This window comes from Tachyglossus aculeatus, chromosome 1, assembly GCF_015852505.1.
Source record: "Tachyglossus aculeatus isolate mTacAcu1 chromosome 1, mTacAcu1.pri, whole genome shotgun sequence".
Lineage (NCBI taxonomy): Eukaryota > Metazoa > Chordata > Mammalia > Monotremata > Tachyglossidae > Tachyglossus > Tachyglossus aculeatus.
Genome location: NC_052066.1, coordinates 4,644,165 through 4,657,764, shown reverse-complemented (window position 1 = coordinate 4,657,764; position 13,600 = coordinate 4,644,165). Strand labels below are relative to the sequence as shown.

The 13,600-nt window shown below is 44.1% G+C and overlaps 1 protein-coding gene across 2 annotated transcripts in view; it reads left to right on the top strand.

The window, feature by feature from the left end:
- The window catches only part of PTPRN (protein tyrosine phosphatase receptor type N), a 132,490-nt gene that overhangs the window by 48,504 nt on the left and 70,386 nt on the right, over nucleotides 1-13,600 (top strand). For both annotated transcript variants that reach the window (XM_038743238.1, XM_038743237.1), the window contains 3 exons: nucleotides 1,856-1,942; nucleotides 9,277-9,356; nucleotides 12,165-12,229. In XM_038743238.1, the coding sequence (XP_038599166.1) occupies nucleotides 1,856-1,942; nucleotides 9,277-9,356; nucleotides 12,165-12,229 (232 nt within the window). The remainder of the gene's footprint in view (nucleotides 1-1,855; nucleotides 1,943-9,276; nucleotides 9,357-12,164; nucleotides 12,230-13,600) is intronic.

Here is a 13,600-nt window from a genome sequence, read left to right as displayed (position 1 = left end):
AATCCATTCAGTTGTATTTATTGAGCGCTTCCTGTGAGCCGAGCACTGGAGAAGACGACGCAACAATAAACAGACACCCCAGCTGACAAGTGGCGGGGCCGGGATTTGAACCCACGACCTCTGACTCCAAAGCCCGGGCTCTTTCCACCGAGCCACGCTGCGTCCATAAACATAAAGTGCTGTGGGGTGGGGAAGGGGAAAGGAAGTGTATTATTATTATTATTACTATTATTATTGTTATTATTATTGTTGCTATTGTTATTATTAGTATCATTATTATTTCATTCATTCATTCATTCAATTGTATTTATTCCCTCCTCCTCCTCCTCTTCATCATCATCATCAATCGTATTTATTGAGTGCTTACTATGTGCAGAGCACTGTACTAAGCGCTTGGGAAGTATAAATTGGCAACATATAGAGACAGTCCCTACCCAACAGTGGGCTCACAGTCTAAAAGGGGGAGACAGAGAACAAACCAAACATACTAACAAAATAAAATAAATAGAATAGATATGTACAAATAAAATAAATAAATAAATAGAGTAATAAATGTGTACAAACATATATACATATATACAGGTATATATGTTACTGTCCTCTTGGCTCCTCTTGGGCCTGGGCCACTATCCTGTGGCCCCCCAGGCCCCTAGGGTTGGCGGCGGGGGCCCGACTCCTGGAGAAAGGAAGCGTATTATTATTATTATTACTATTATTGTCGTTATTATCATTGTTGTTATTGGTATTATTAGTAGTATTATTATTATTTCATTCATTCATTCATTCAATTGTATTTATTCCCTCCTCCTCCTCCTACTCTTGGGCCTGGGTTACTGTCCCGTGGTCCCCCAGGCCCCTAGGGTTGGCGGCGGGGGTCCGACTCCTGGAGAAAGGAAGCGTATTATTATTATTATCACTATTATTGTCATTGTTATCATTGTTGTTATTGGTATTATTAGTATTATTAGTATTATTTCATTCATTCATTCATTCAATTGTATTTATTCCCTCCTCCTCCTCCTCTTGGGCCTGGGCCACTGTCCTGTGGCCCCCCAGGCCCTTAGGGTTGGCGGCGGGGGTCCGACTCCTGGAGAAAGGAAGCATATTATTATTATTATTACTATTATTGTTGTTGTTATCATTGTTGTTATTGGTATTATTAGTATTATTTCATTCATTCATTCATTCAATTGTATTTATTCCCTCCTCCTCCTCCTCTTGGGCCTGGGCCACTGTCCCGTGGTCCCCCAGGCCCCTAGGGTTGGCAGCAGGGGTCCGACTCCTGGAGAAAGGAAGCGTATTATTATTATTATTACTATTATTGTCGTTGTTATCATTGTTGTTATTGGTATTATTAGTATTATTAGTATTATTTCATTCATTCATTCATTCAATTGTATTGATTCCCTCCTCCTCCTCCTCTTGGGCCTGGGCCACTGTCCTGTGGCCCCCCAGGCCCCTAGGGTTGGCGGCGGGGGTCCGACTGCTGGAGAAAGGAAGCGTATTATTATTATGATTACTATTATTGTCGTTGTTATCATTGTTGTTATTGGTATTATTAGTATTATTAGTATTATTTCATTCATTCATTCATTCAATTGTATTTATTCCCTCCTCCTCCTCCCCTTGGGCCTGGGCCACTGTCCTGTGGCCCCCCCAGGCCCCTAGGGTTGGTGGCGGGGGTCCGACTCCTGGAGAAAGGAAGCGTATTATTATTATTATTACTATTATTGTCGTTGTTATCATTGGTGTTATTGGTATTATTAGTATTATTTCATTCATTCATTCATTCAATTGTATTTATTCCCTCCTCCTCCTCCTCTTGGGCCTGGGCCACTGTCCTGTGGCCCCCCAGGCCCCTAGGGTTGGCGGCGGGGGTCCGACTCCTGGAATTACTGGCCGCTCACGTCCACCTGTCTTCCGGAAACTTCATCAACATCAGGTGGGCAAGGGGGTGGCCAAGTGGGAGGCGGGAGGGGACCCCAGTACCCAGCGCTTAGAACAGTGCTTTGCACATAGTAAGCGCTTAATAAATGCCATCATTATTATTATTATTATTATTATTCATTCATTCAATCGTATTTATTGAGCGCTTCCTGTGTGCAGAGCACTGGACTGAGCGCTTGGGAAGTCCAGGTTGGCATCACAGAGAGACGGTCCCTACCCAACGGCGGGCTCACAGTCTAGGAGGGGGAGACAGACAATAATAATAGTAATAATGATGGCATTTGTTAAGCGCTTACTATGTGCAAAGCACTGTTCTAAGTGCTGGAACAACAAAGCATGTACAGTTAGTTGTATTTATTTAGCGCTTACTGGGTGCAGAGCACTGGACTAAGCGCTTGGGAAGTCCAAGTTGGCATCATAGAGAGACGGTCCCTACCCAACGGCGGGCTCACAGTCTAGGAGGGGGAGACAGACAATAATAATAGTAATAATGATGGCATTTGTTAAGCGCTTACTATGTGCAAACACTGTTCTAAGCACTGGAACAATGAAGCACGTACAGTTAGTCGTATTTATTGAGCGCTTACTGTGTGCAGAACACTGGACTGAGTGCTTGGGAAGTCCAAGTTGGCATCATAGAGAGACGGTCCCTACCCAACGGCGGGCTCACAGTCTAGGAGGGGGAGACAGACAATAATAATAGTAATAATGATGGCATTTGTTAAGCGCTTACTATGTGCAAACACTGTTCTAAGCACTGGAACAATGAAGCACGTACAGTTAGTCGTATTTATTGAGCGCTTACTGTGTGCAGAACACTGGACTAAGCACTTGGGAAGTCCAAGTTGGCATCATAGAGAGACGGTCCCTACCCAACGGCGGGCTTGCAGTCTAGGAGGGGGAGACAGACAATAATAATAGTAATAATGATGGCATTTGTTAAGCGCTTACTATGTGCAAACACTGTTCTAAGCACTGGAACAATGAAGCATGTACAGTTAGTCATATTTATTGAGCGCTTACTGTGTGCAGAACACTGGACTAAGCACTTGGGAAGTCCAAGTTGGCATCATAGAGAGACGGTCCCTACCCAACGGCGGGCTTGCAGTCTAGGAGGGGGAGACAGACAATAATAATAGTAATAATGATGGCATTTGTTAAGCGCTTACTATGTGCAAAGCACTGTTCCAAGTGCTGGAACAACAAGGCATGTACAGTTAGTTGTATTTATTGAGCGCTTACTGTGTGCAGAGCACTGGACTAAACGCTTGGGAAGTCCAAGTTGGCATCATGGAGAGACGGTCCCTACCCAACAACGTCCTCACAGCCTAGAAGGGGGGAGACAGAGAACAAAACAAAACACGTACAGTTAGTCAGTCATATTTATTGAGCGCTTACTGTGTGCAGAGCACTGGACTAAGCGCTTGGGAAGTCCAAGTTGGCATCATATAGAGACGGTCCCTACCCAACGACGGGCTCACAGTCTAGAAGGGGGAGACAGACAACAAAACCAAACAAGTACAGTTAGTCAGTTGTATTTATTGAGCGCTTACTGTGTGCAGAGCACTGGACTAAGCGCTTGGGAAGTCCAAGTTGGCAACATCTAGAGACGGTCCCTACCCAACAGTGGGCTCACAGTCTAGGAGAGGGAGACAGACAACAAAACAAAACACGTACATTTAGTCATATTTATTGAGCGCTTACTGTGTGCACAGCACTGTAGTGAGCGCTTAGGGAAGTCCAAGTTGGCGACATCTAGAGCCGGTCCCTACCCGACGACGGGCTCACAGTCTAGAAGGGGGAGACGGACGACAAAACGAAACATGTGGACCCGTGTCAAGTCGTCAGAATAAATGGAATTAAAGCTCGATGCACATCATTAACAAAATAAATAGAATTGTAAATTTGGACAAGTAAAATAAATCGAGTAATAAATCTGGACAAATATATATATACAGGTGCTGTGGGGAGGGGAAGGAGGGAGGCCGGGAGGGGATGGGGAGGAGGAGAGGAAAAAGGGGGCTCAGTCTGGGAAGGCCTCCTGGAGGAGGTGAGCTCTCAGTAGGATCAGGGCGGCCTAATAGGTAGAGCCCGGGCCTGGGAGTTGGAAGGACCTGGGTTCTAATCCCGGCTCCGCCACTCATCTACTGTGTGACCTTGGCCCAGTTACTTCACTTCTCTGAGCCTCAGTTCCCTCATCTGTCAAATGGGGATGAAGACTGGGAGCCCCACGGGGGACAGGGACTGAGTCCAACCCGATGAAATGGTAACTTCTATAATAATAATAATGATGATGATGATGATGGCATTTATTAAGCGCTTACTATGTGCCAAGCACTGTTCTAAGCGCCGGGGAGGTTACAAGGTGATCAGGTTGTCCCACGGGGGGCTCATAGTTTTTAATCCCCATTTTCCAGATGAGGGAACTGAGGCCCGGAGAAGTGAAGTGACTTGCCCAAAGTCACACAGCTGATGATTGGCGGAGCCGGGATTTGAACCCATGACCTCTGACTCCAAAGCCCGAGCTCTTTAAGGGGAAGCAGCGTGGCTCAGTGGAAAGAGCCTGGGCTTTAGAGTCAGAGGTCATGGGTTCAAATCCCAGCTCTGCCAACTTTCAGCTGTGTGACTTTGGGCAAGGCACTTAACTTCTCTGGGCCTCAGTTACCTCATCTGTAAAATGGGGATTAAAACTGTGAGCCCCCCGTGGGACAACCTGATCACCTTGTAACCTCCCCAGCGCTTAGAACAGTGCTTTGCACATAGGAAGCGCTTAACAAATACCATCATTATTATTATTATTATTATTATTATTTTCCACTGAGCCACGCTGCTTCTTGTAGACGGTGAGCCCATTGTGGGGTAGGGCCCAGATCTATCTGTTGCCAATTTGGATTTACCAATCAATCAATCAATCAATCGTATTTATTGAGCGCTTACTATGTGCAGAGCACTGTACTAAGCGCTTGGGAAGTACAAATTGGCATCACATAGAGACAGTCCCTACCCAACAGTGGGCTCACAGTCTAAAAAGCGCTTAGTCCAGTGCTCTGCACACAGTAAGCGCTCAATAAATACGATCGAATGAAGGAATCTACTTCAGCGCTTAGTACAGTGCCTTGCACACAGTAAGCGCTTCACAAATACGATTAAGAAGCAGCGAGGCTCAGTGGGTAGAGGCCGGGCCTGGGAATCGGAAGGACTAGGATTCTCATCCCGGCTCCGCCGCTTGTCTGCTGTGTGACCTTGGGCAAGTCGTTTCACTTCTCTGGGCCTCAGTTCCCTCATCTGGAAAATGGGGATTGAGACTGTGAGCCCCACGGGGGACAGGGACTGTATCCAACCGATGACATGGTATCTACCCCAGCACTTAGTACAGTGCCTTGCACATAGTAAGTGCTTCACAAATACTATTATTATTATTATTATTATCATCATCATCATTATTCAGTGCTTAGTACAGTGCCTGGCACATGGTAAGGGGTTCACAAATACCGTTATTATTATTATTATTATTATTATTCAGCACTTATTACAGTGTCTGAAACAAAGTGCTTTGCAAATATCATTATTGTTTTATTATTATTATTATTATTATTATTCAGTGCTTAAAGTGCCTGACTATAGTAAATGCTTCACAAATACCATTATTGTTATTATTATTATTATTACTCAGCACTTAGTACAGTTCCCTGACACACAATAAATGCTTCATAAATATCATTATTATTATTATTCAGGGCTTAGTACAGTGCCTGGCACATAGTAAGTGCTTCACAAATACCGTTATTATTATTATTATTATTATTATTATTATTCAGCAATTATTACAGTGGCTGACACAAAGTGTTTCACAAATATCATTATTATTATCATTCAGCGCTTAGTACAATGCCTGACACAAAGTAAGTGTTTCACAAATAGTATTATTATTATTCAGCGCTTAGTACAGTGCCTGACTATAGTAAGTGCTTCACAAATACCATTATTATTATTATTATTATTATTATTACTCAGCACTTAGTACGGTGCCTGGCACATATTAAATGCTTCACAGATATCATTATTATTATTATTATTACTCAGCACTTAGTACAGTGCCCTGGCACATATTAAATACTTCACAAATATCATTATTATTATTATTATTATTATTCAAGGCTTAGTACAGTGCCTGACTATAGTTAGTGCTTCACAAATACCACTATTGTTATTATTATTACTCACCACTTAGTACAGTGCCTGGCGCATATTAAATGCTTCACAAATATTATCATTATTACTATTATTCAGTGCTTAGTACAATCCCTGGCACGGAGTAACAATAATAATAATAATGACGGCATTTGTTAAGCGCTTACTATTCATTCATTCATTCAATCGTATTTATTGAGCGCTTACTGTGTGCAGAGCACTGTACTAAGCACTTGGGAAGTCCAAGTCGGCAACACAGAGAGACGGTCCCTACCCAACAGCGGGCTCACAGTCTAGAAGAGGGAGACAGACAACAAAACCAAACATATTAACAAAATAAAATAAATAGAATGAAAATGTACAAAGAAAATAAATAAATAGTCATTCATTCATTCATTTAATCGTATTTATTGAGCGCTTACTGTGTGCACAGCACTGTACTAAGCTCTTGGGAAGTCCAAGAGAGATGGACCCTACCCAACAGTGGGCTCACAGTCTAGAAAGGGGAGACAGAGAACAAAACCAAACATATTAACAAAATAAAATAAATAGAATAAATATGTACAAAGAAAATAAATAAATAAATAGAGTAATAAATACGTACAAAGATATATACATATATGCAGGTGCTGTGGGGAGGGGATTATTATTATTATTATTCAGCGCTTAGGACAGTGCCTGGCACATTGTAAGTGCTTCACAAATACCCTATCATGTTTATTGTTCTATTATTCCAACAATCGATATATTAATCATTAATATCATAATGATAATCATCATCATCATCAATCGTATTTGTTGAGCGCTTACTGTGTGCAGAGCACTGTACTAAGCGCTTGGGAAGTCCAAGTCGGCAACATCTAGAGCCGGTCCCTACCCAACAGTGGGCTCACAGTCTAGAATGGGGAGACAGAGAACAAAACCAAACATATTAACAAAATAAAATAAATAGAATAAATATGTACACGTAAAATAAATAAATAGAGTAATAAATACGTACAAACATATATACAGGTGCTGTGGGGAGGGGATTATTATTATTATTATTATTATTCAGCGCTTAGTACAGTGCCTGGCACATTGTAAGCGCTTCACAAATACCCTTACTATCATGTTTATTGTTCTATTATTCTAACAATCGATATATTAATCATTAATATCATAATGATATTAATCATTAATATCATAATGATGTTAATCATTAATATCATAATGATGTTAATCATTAATATCATAATGATGTTAATCCCAACCAGTCTCAGCTAGCTGGGCCCTTCCCCAGCAGGTCCATCCCTGCTTCTCTGACAAGCGGCGTGGCTCAGTGGAAAGAGCCCGGGCTTGGGAGTCAGAGGTCATGGGTTCGAATCCTGCCTCCTCCACTTGTCAGCTGGGTGACTTTGGGCAATAACAATAATAATAATAATAATAATAATGGCATTTGTTAAGCGCTTACTATGTGCAGAGCACTGTTCTAAGCACTGGGGGGGAATACAAGGTGATCAAGTTGTCCCATGTGGGGCTCACAGTCTCAATCCCCATTTTACAGATGAGATAACTGAGGCTCAGAGAAGTGAAGTGACTTGCCGATGGCCGATGGCAAGTCACTTCACTTCTCTGCATGGCTCAGTGGAGAGAGCCCGGGCTTTGGAGTCAGAGGTCATGGGTTCAAATCCCGGCTCCGCCACTTGTCAGCTGGGTGACTTTGGGCAAGTCACTTCACTTCTCTGGGCCTCAGTTCCCTCATCTGTCAAATGGGGATGAAGACTGTCAGCCCCCCGTGGGACAACCTGATCACCTTGTAACCTCCCTGGCACTTAGAACAGTGCTTTGCACATAGTAAGCACTTAACAAATACAGAAGCAGCATGGCTCAGTGGAAAGAGGCCGGGCTTTGGAGTCAGAGGTCATGGGTTCAAGTCCCGGCTCCGCCAACTGTCAGCTGGGTGACTTTGGGCAAATCACTTTATTTCCCTGGGCCTCAGTTCCCTCATCTGTAAAATGGGGATTAAAAACTGTGAGCACCCCATGGGACAACCTGTTCAATTTACAACCTCCCTGACACTTAGAACAGTGCTTGGCACATAGTAAGCGCTTAACAAATACCATCATTATTGTTATTATTATCCTCTGGGCCTTAATTACCTAATCTGGAAAATGGGGATGAAGACTGGGAGCCCCCCGTGGAACAACCTGATCAACTTGGAACCTCCTCAGTGCTTAGAAAGGTGCTTGGCACATAGTAAGCGCTTAACAAATACCATCATTATTATTATTATTATCCTCTGGGCCTTAATTAGATAATCTGGAAAATGGGGATGAAGACTGGGAGCCCCCCGTGGGACAACCTGATCACCTTGTAACCTCCCAGGCACTTAGAACAGTGCTGGGCACATAGTAAGCGCTTAACAAATACCATCATTATTGTTATTATTATGTGCCAGACACTGTACTAAGCGCTGAATAATAATAATAATCCCCTCCCCACAGCACCTGTATATATGTAGATATGTTTGTACATATTTATTACTCTATTTATTTTACTTGTACCTATCTATTCTATTTATTTTATTTTGTGAGTATGTTTGGTTTTGTTCTCTGTCTCCCCCTTCTAGACTGTGAGCCCGCTGTTGGGTAGGGACTGTCTCTCTATGTTGCCAACTTGGACTTCCCAAGCGCTTAGTCCAGTGCTCTGCACACAGTAAGCGCTCAATAAATACGATTGATTGATTGATTGATTGATTGATTGATTATTATTCTCTGGGCCTTCATTAGCTAATCTGGAAAATGGAGATGGAGACTGTGAGCCCCCCGTGGGACAACCTGATGACCTTGTATCTCCCCCAGTGCTTAGAACAGTGCTTGGCACATACTAAGCGCTTAAGTCTTCTTGACTGTGAGCCCACTGTTGGGTAGGGACCGTCTCTAGATGTTGCCAACTTGGACTTCCCAAGCGCTTAGTCCAGTGCTCTGCGCACAGTAAGTGCTCAATAAATACGATTGATTGATTGATTGATTAATAAATGTCATTATTATTATTATTATTATTTTATTATCTGGGATCCTCCCGCCCCGGTCCCCCTGGCGAGGCGAGCCCGGGGGTCCGGCAGTAACTGGGATTGGGGTTGGCATCTTTCCACAGTGTGGTGGGCCCGGCCGTCACCTTCAGAGTCCGGCACAATGAGCAGAACCTGTCCCTGGCGGAAGTCACCCAACAGGCCGGTGAGTAGCCCGGCGCTCAGTACAGTGCCACGCGTAGGGTAATGCCTCACAAATACCATTGTGATGCTGCTGCTGATGCTGATTGCCATCATTTAGAACAGCGCTTGGCATATAGGAAGCGCCTTGCTAATACCATCACTATTCTCATCATTATTATTCAGTGCTCAGTACAGAGCCTGGCACATAGTAAGTGCTTCATAAATGCCATTATTATTCATTTATTCATTCATTCAATCGGATTAATTGAGCGCTTATTGTGTGCAGAGCACTGGACTAGAGAAGCAGCATGACTAATACCATCACTATTCTCATCATTATTATCAGTGCTTAGTACAGTGCCTGGCACATAGTAAGTGCTTCATAAATACCATTATTATTCATTTATTCATTCATTCAATCGGATTTATTGAGCACTTATTGTGTGCAGAACACTGGACTAGAGAAGCAGCGTGACTAATACAATCACTATTCTCATCATTATTACCAGTGCTTAGTACAGTGCCTGGCACATAGTAAGTGCTTCATCAATACCATTATTATTCATTTATTCATTCATTCAATCATATTTATTGAGCGCTTATTGTGTGCAGAACACTACTAGAGAAGCAGCATGACTAATACCATCACTATTCTCATCATTATTATTCAGTGCTCAGTACAGTGCCTGGCACACAGTAAGTGCTTCATAAATACCATTATTCATTTATTCATTCATTGAATCATATTTACTGAGCGCTTATTTTGTGCAGAACACTGTACTAGAGAAGCAGTGTGGTTAACTAATACCATCACTATTCTCATCATTATTATCAGTGCTTAGTACAGTGCCTGGCACATAGTAAGTGCTTCATAAATACCATTATTATTTATTTATTCATTCATTCAATCATATTTACTGAGTGCTTATTTTGTGCAGAACACTGTACTAGAGAAGCAGTGTGGTTAACTAATACCATCACTATTCTCATCCTTATTATCAGTGCTTAGTACAGTGCCTGGCACATAGAAGGTGCTTCATAAATACCATTATTATTCATTTATTCAAAGCACTGTTCCTTCTGTCTCCGTCTCTCTCTGTCTCTCTGTCTCTCTGTCTCTCTCTGTCTCTCTCTCGCTCTGTCTCTTTCTGTTTCTGTCTCTCTGTGTCTCTGTCTCTTTCTGTCTCTGTCTCTCTGTGTCTCTGTCTCTTTCTGTCTCTGTCTCTCTGTGTCTCTGTCTCTCTGTGTCACTGTCACTTTCTGTCTCTGTCTCTCTTGTGTCTCTGCCTCTCTGCATCTCTGTCTCTCTGTGTCTCTGTCTCTTTCTGTCTCTGTCTGTGTTTCTGTCTCTCTGTGTCTCTGCCTCTCTGCGTCTCTGTCTCTCTGAGTCTCTGTCTCTTTCTGTCTCTGTCTGTGTTTCTGTCTCTCTGTGTCTCTGTCTCTCTTTGTCTCTGTCTCTCTGTGTCTCCATCTCTGTGTCTCTGTCTCTCTGTGTTTCTGTCTCTCTGTGTCTCTGTCCCTGTGTTTCTGTCTCTCTGTGTCTCTGTCTCTTTCTGTCTCTGTCTCTCTGTGTCTCTGTCTCTTTCTGTCCCTGTCTCTCTGTGTTTCTGTCTCTCTGTGTCTCCGTTTCTCTATGTCTCTGTCTCTTTCTGTCTCTGTCTGTGTTTCTGTCTCTCTGTGTCTCTGTCTCTCTGTGTTTCTGTCTCTCTGTGCCTCTGTCTCTGTCTGTGTTTCTGTCTCTCTGTGTCTCTGTCTCTTTCTGTCTCTGTCTCTCTGTGTCTCTGTCTCTTTCTGTCTCTGTCTCTCTGTGTTTCTGTATCTCTGTGTCTCCGTTTCTCTATGTCTCTGTCTCTCTGTGTCTCTGTCTCTCTGTGTCTCTGTCTCTCTATGTCTCTTTCTGTCTCTCTCTGTGTCTCTGTCTCTTTCTGTCTCTGTCTGTCTGTGTTTCTGTCTCTCTGTGTCTCTGTCTCTTTCGGTCTCTGTCTGTGTTTCTGTCTCTCTGTGTCTCTGTCTCTCTTTGTCTCTGTCCCTCTGTCTCTCTGTGTCTCTGTCTCTTTCTGTCTCTGTCTCTCTGTGTCTCTGTCTCTCTGTGTTCCCACCTCTTTCTGTCTGTCTCTCTGTGTTTCTGTCTCTGCCTCTCTGTGTTTCTATCTCTCTGTGTCTCTGTCTCTTTCTGTCTCTGTCTCTCTGTGTCTCTGCTTCTCTGTGTCTTGTCTCTTTCTGTCTCTCTCTCTGTGTCTCTGTGTCTCTGTCTATTTCTGTCTCTGTCTCTCTGTGTCTCTGTCTCTTTCTGTCTCTGTCTCTCTGTGTCTCTGCTTCTCTGTGTCTTGTCTCTTTCTGTCTCTCTCTCTGTGTCTCTGTGTCTCTGTCTATTTCTGTCTCTGTCTCTCTGTGTCTCTGTCTCTTTCTGTCTCTGTCTCTCTGTGTCTCTGTTTCTCTGTGTCTATGTCTCTTTCTGTCTCTGTCTCTCTGTCTCTCTGTCTCTCTCTGTCTCTGTGTCTCTGTGTTTCTGTCTCTCTGTCTATTTCTGTCTCTGTCTCTCTGTCTCTCTCTGTCTCTGTGTCTCTGTGTTTCTGTCTCTCTGTCTATTTCTGTCTCTGTCTCTCTGTCTCTCTCTGTCTCTGTGTCTCTGTGTTTCTGTCTCTCTGTCTATTTCTGTCTCTGTCTCTCTGTGTCTCTGTCTCTTTCTGTCTCTGTGTCTCTGTGTTTCTGTCTCTCTGTGTTTCTGTCTCTCTGTGTCTCTGTCTCTTTCTGTCTCCGTCTCTCTGAGCCTCTGTCTGTCTCTCTGTGTCTCTGTGTGTCTCTGTCTCTCTGCCCGTTGGCCTTACAGGACTGGTGAAATCAGAGCTGGAGGCAGAGGCGGGTTTCCAGATCATGCAGACCGGAGTGGGCCAGGTATCTGTAGAGGAAAGACCCCGGGCCTTGGGAGTGGGAGGTCGTGGGTTCTAATCCCGCCTCCGCCGTTTGTCTGCTGGGTGACCTTGGGCCAGTCACGTCACTTCTCTGGGCCTCAGTTCCCTCATCTGTCAAATGGGGATTGAGACTGTGTCCAACCCCATCAAATCCCCGCTCCGCCCCTTGTCGGCTGTGTGACCTTGGGCGAGCCACTTCACTTCTCTGTGCCTCAGTTCCCTCATCTGTAAAATGGGGCTGAAGACTGTGAGCCCCCCGTGGGCCAACCTGATCACCTTGCATCCTCCCCAGCGCTTAGAACAGTGCTTGGCGCATAGTAAGCACTTAACAAACACTAACATTATTATTATTATTTGCTTGTATCCACCCCGGCGCTTAGTACAGTGCCCGGCACAAAGTAAGCGCTTCACAAATAACACAATTATTATTATCCCAAATTCTTCCCCAGATCCCAGTCCTCTCATCCCATCTCCTTGGGTCCATTGGATTCTGGATTGGGTGGAGGGGGGATGGAGGGGTCCAGACCAGAGTCTAATGGAAAGGGCGGGAGTTGGGAAGATCTGGGTTCTAGTCCCGGGTGACCTTGCTGGGTGCCCTTGGGCACGTCCCTTCGCTTCTCTGGGCCTCAGTTTCCTCATCTGCAAAATGGGGCTTCAATACCTGTCCTCCCTCCCCTTCGTCATCATCAATCGTATTTATTGAGCGCTTACTATGTGCAGAGCACTGTACTAAGCGCTTGGGAAGTACAAATTGGCAACATATAGAGACGGTCCCTACCCAACACGTGACATAGGGACTGAGTCCGACCTGATCAATCAATCAATCAATCAATCGTATTTATTGAGCGCTCACTGTGGGCAGAGCACTGGACTAAGCGCTTGGGAAGTACAAGTTGGCAACATAGAGAGAAGCTGCGTGGCTCAGTGGAAACAGCCCGGGCTTTGGATTCGGAGGGCATGGGTTCGAATCCCAGCTCTGCCACATGTCTGCTGTGTGACCTTGGGCAAGCCACTTAACTTCTCTGTGCCTCAGTTACCTCATCTGGAAAATGGGGATGAAGACTGTGAGCCCCACGTGGGACAACCTGATCACCTTGTATCCCCCCCAGCACTTAGAACAGTGCTTTGCACGTAGTAAGCGCTTAACAAATGCCATTATTATTATTATTAGTAGTATTATAATAGAGACAATCCCTACCCAACAGTGGGACCTGATGACCTTGTATCTACCCCGGCGCTCAATACAGTGCCTAACCCCTAGTAAACGCTTAACGAATCCCACAATTATTATCATTATTATTTATATTCACTCATTCAATCGTATAGAGAAGCAGCGTGGCTCAGTGGAAATCAA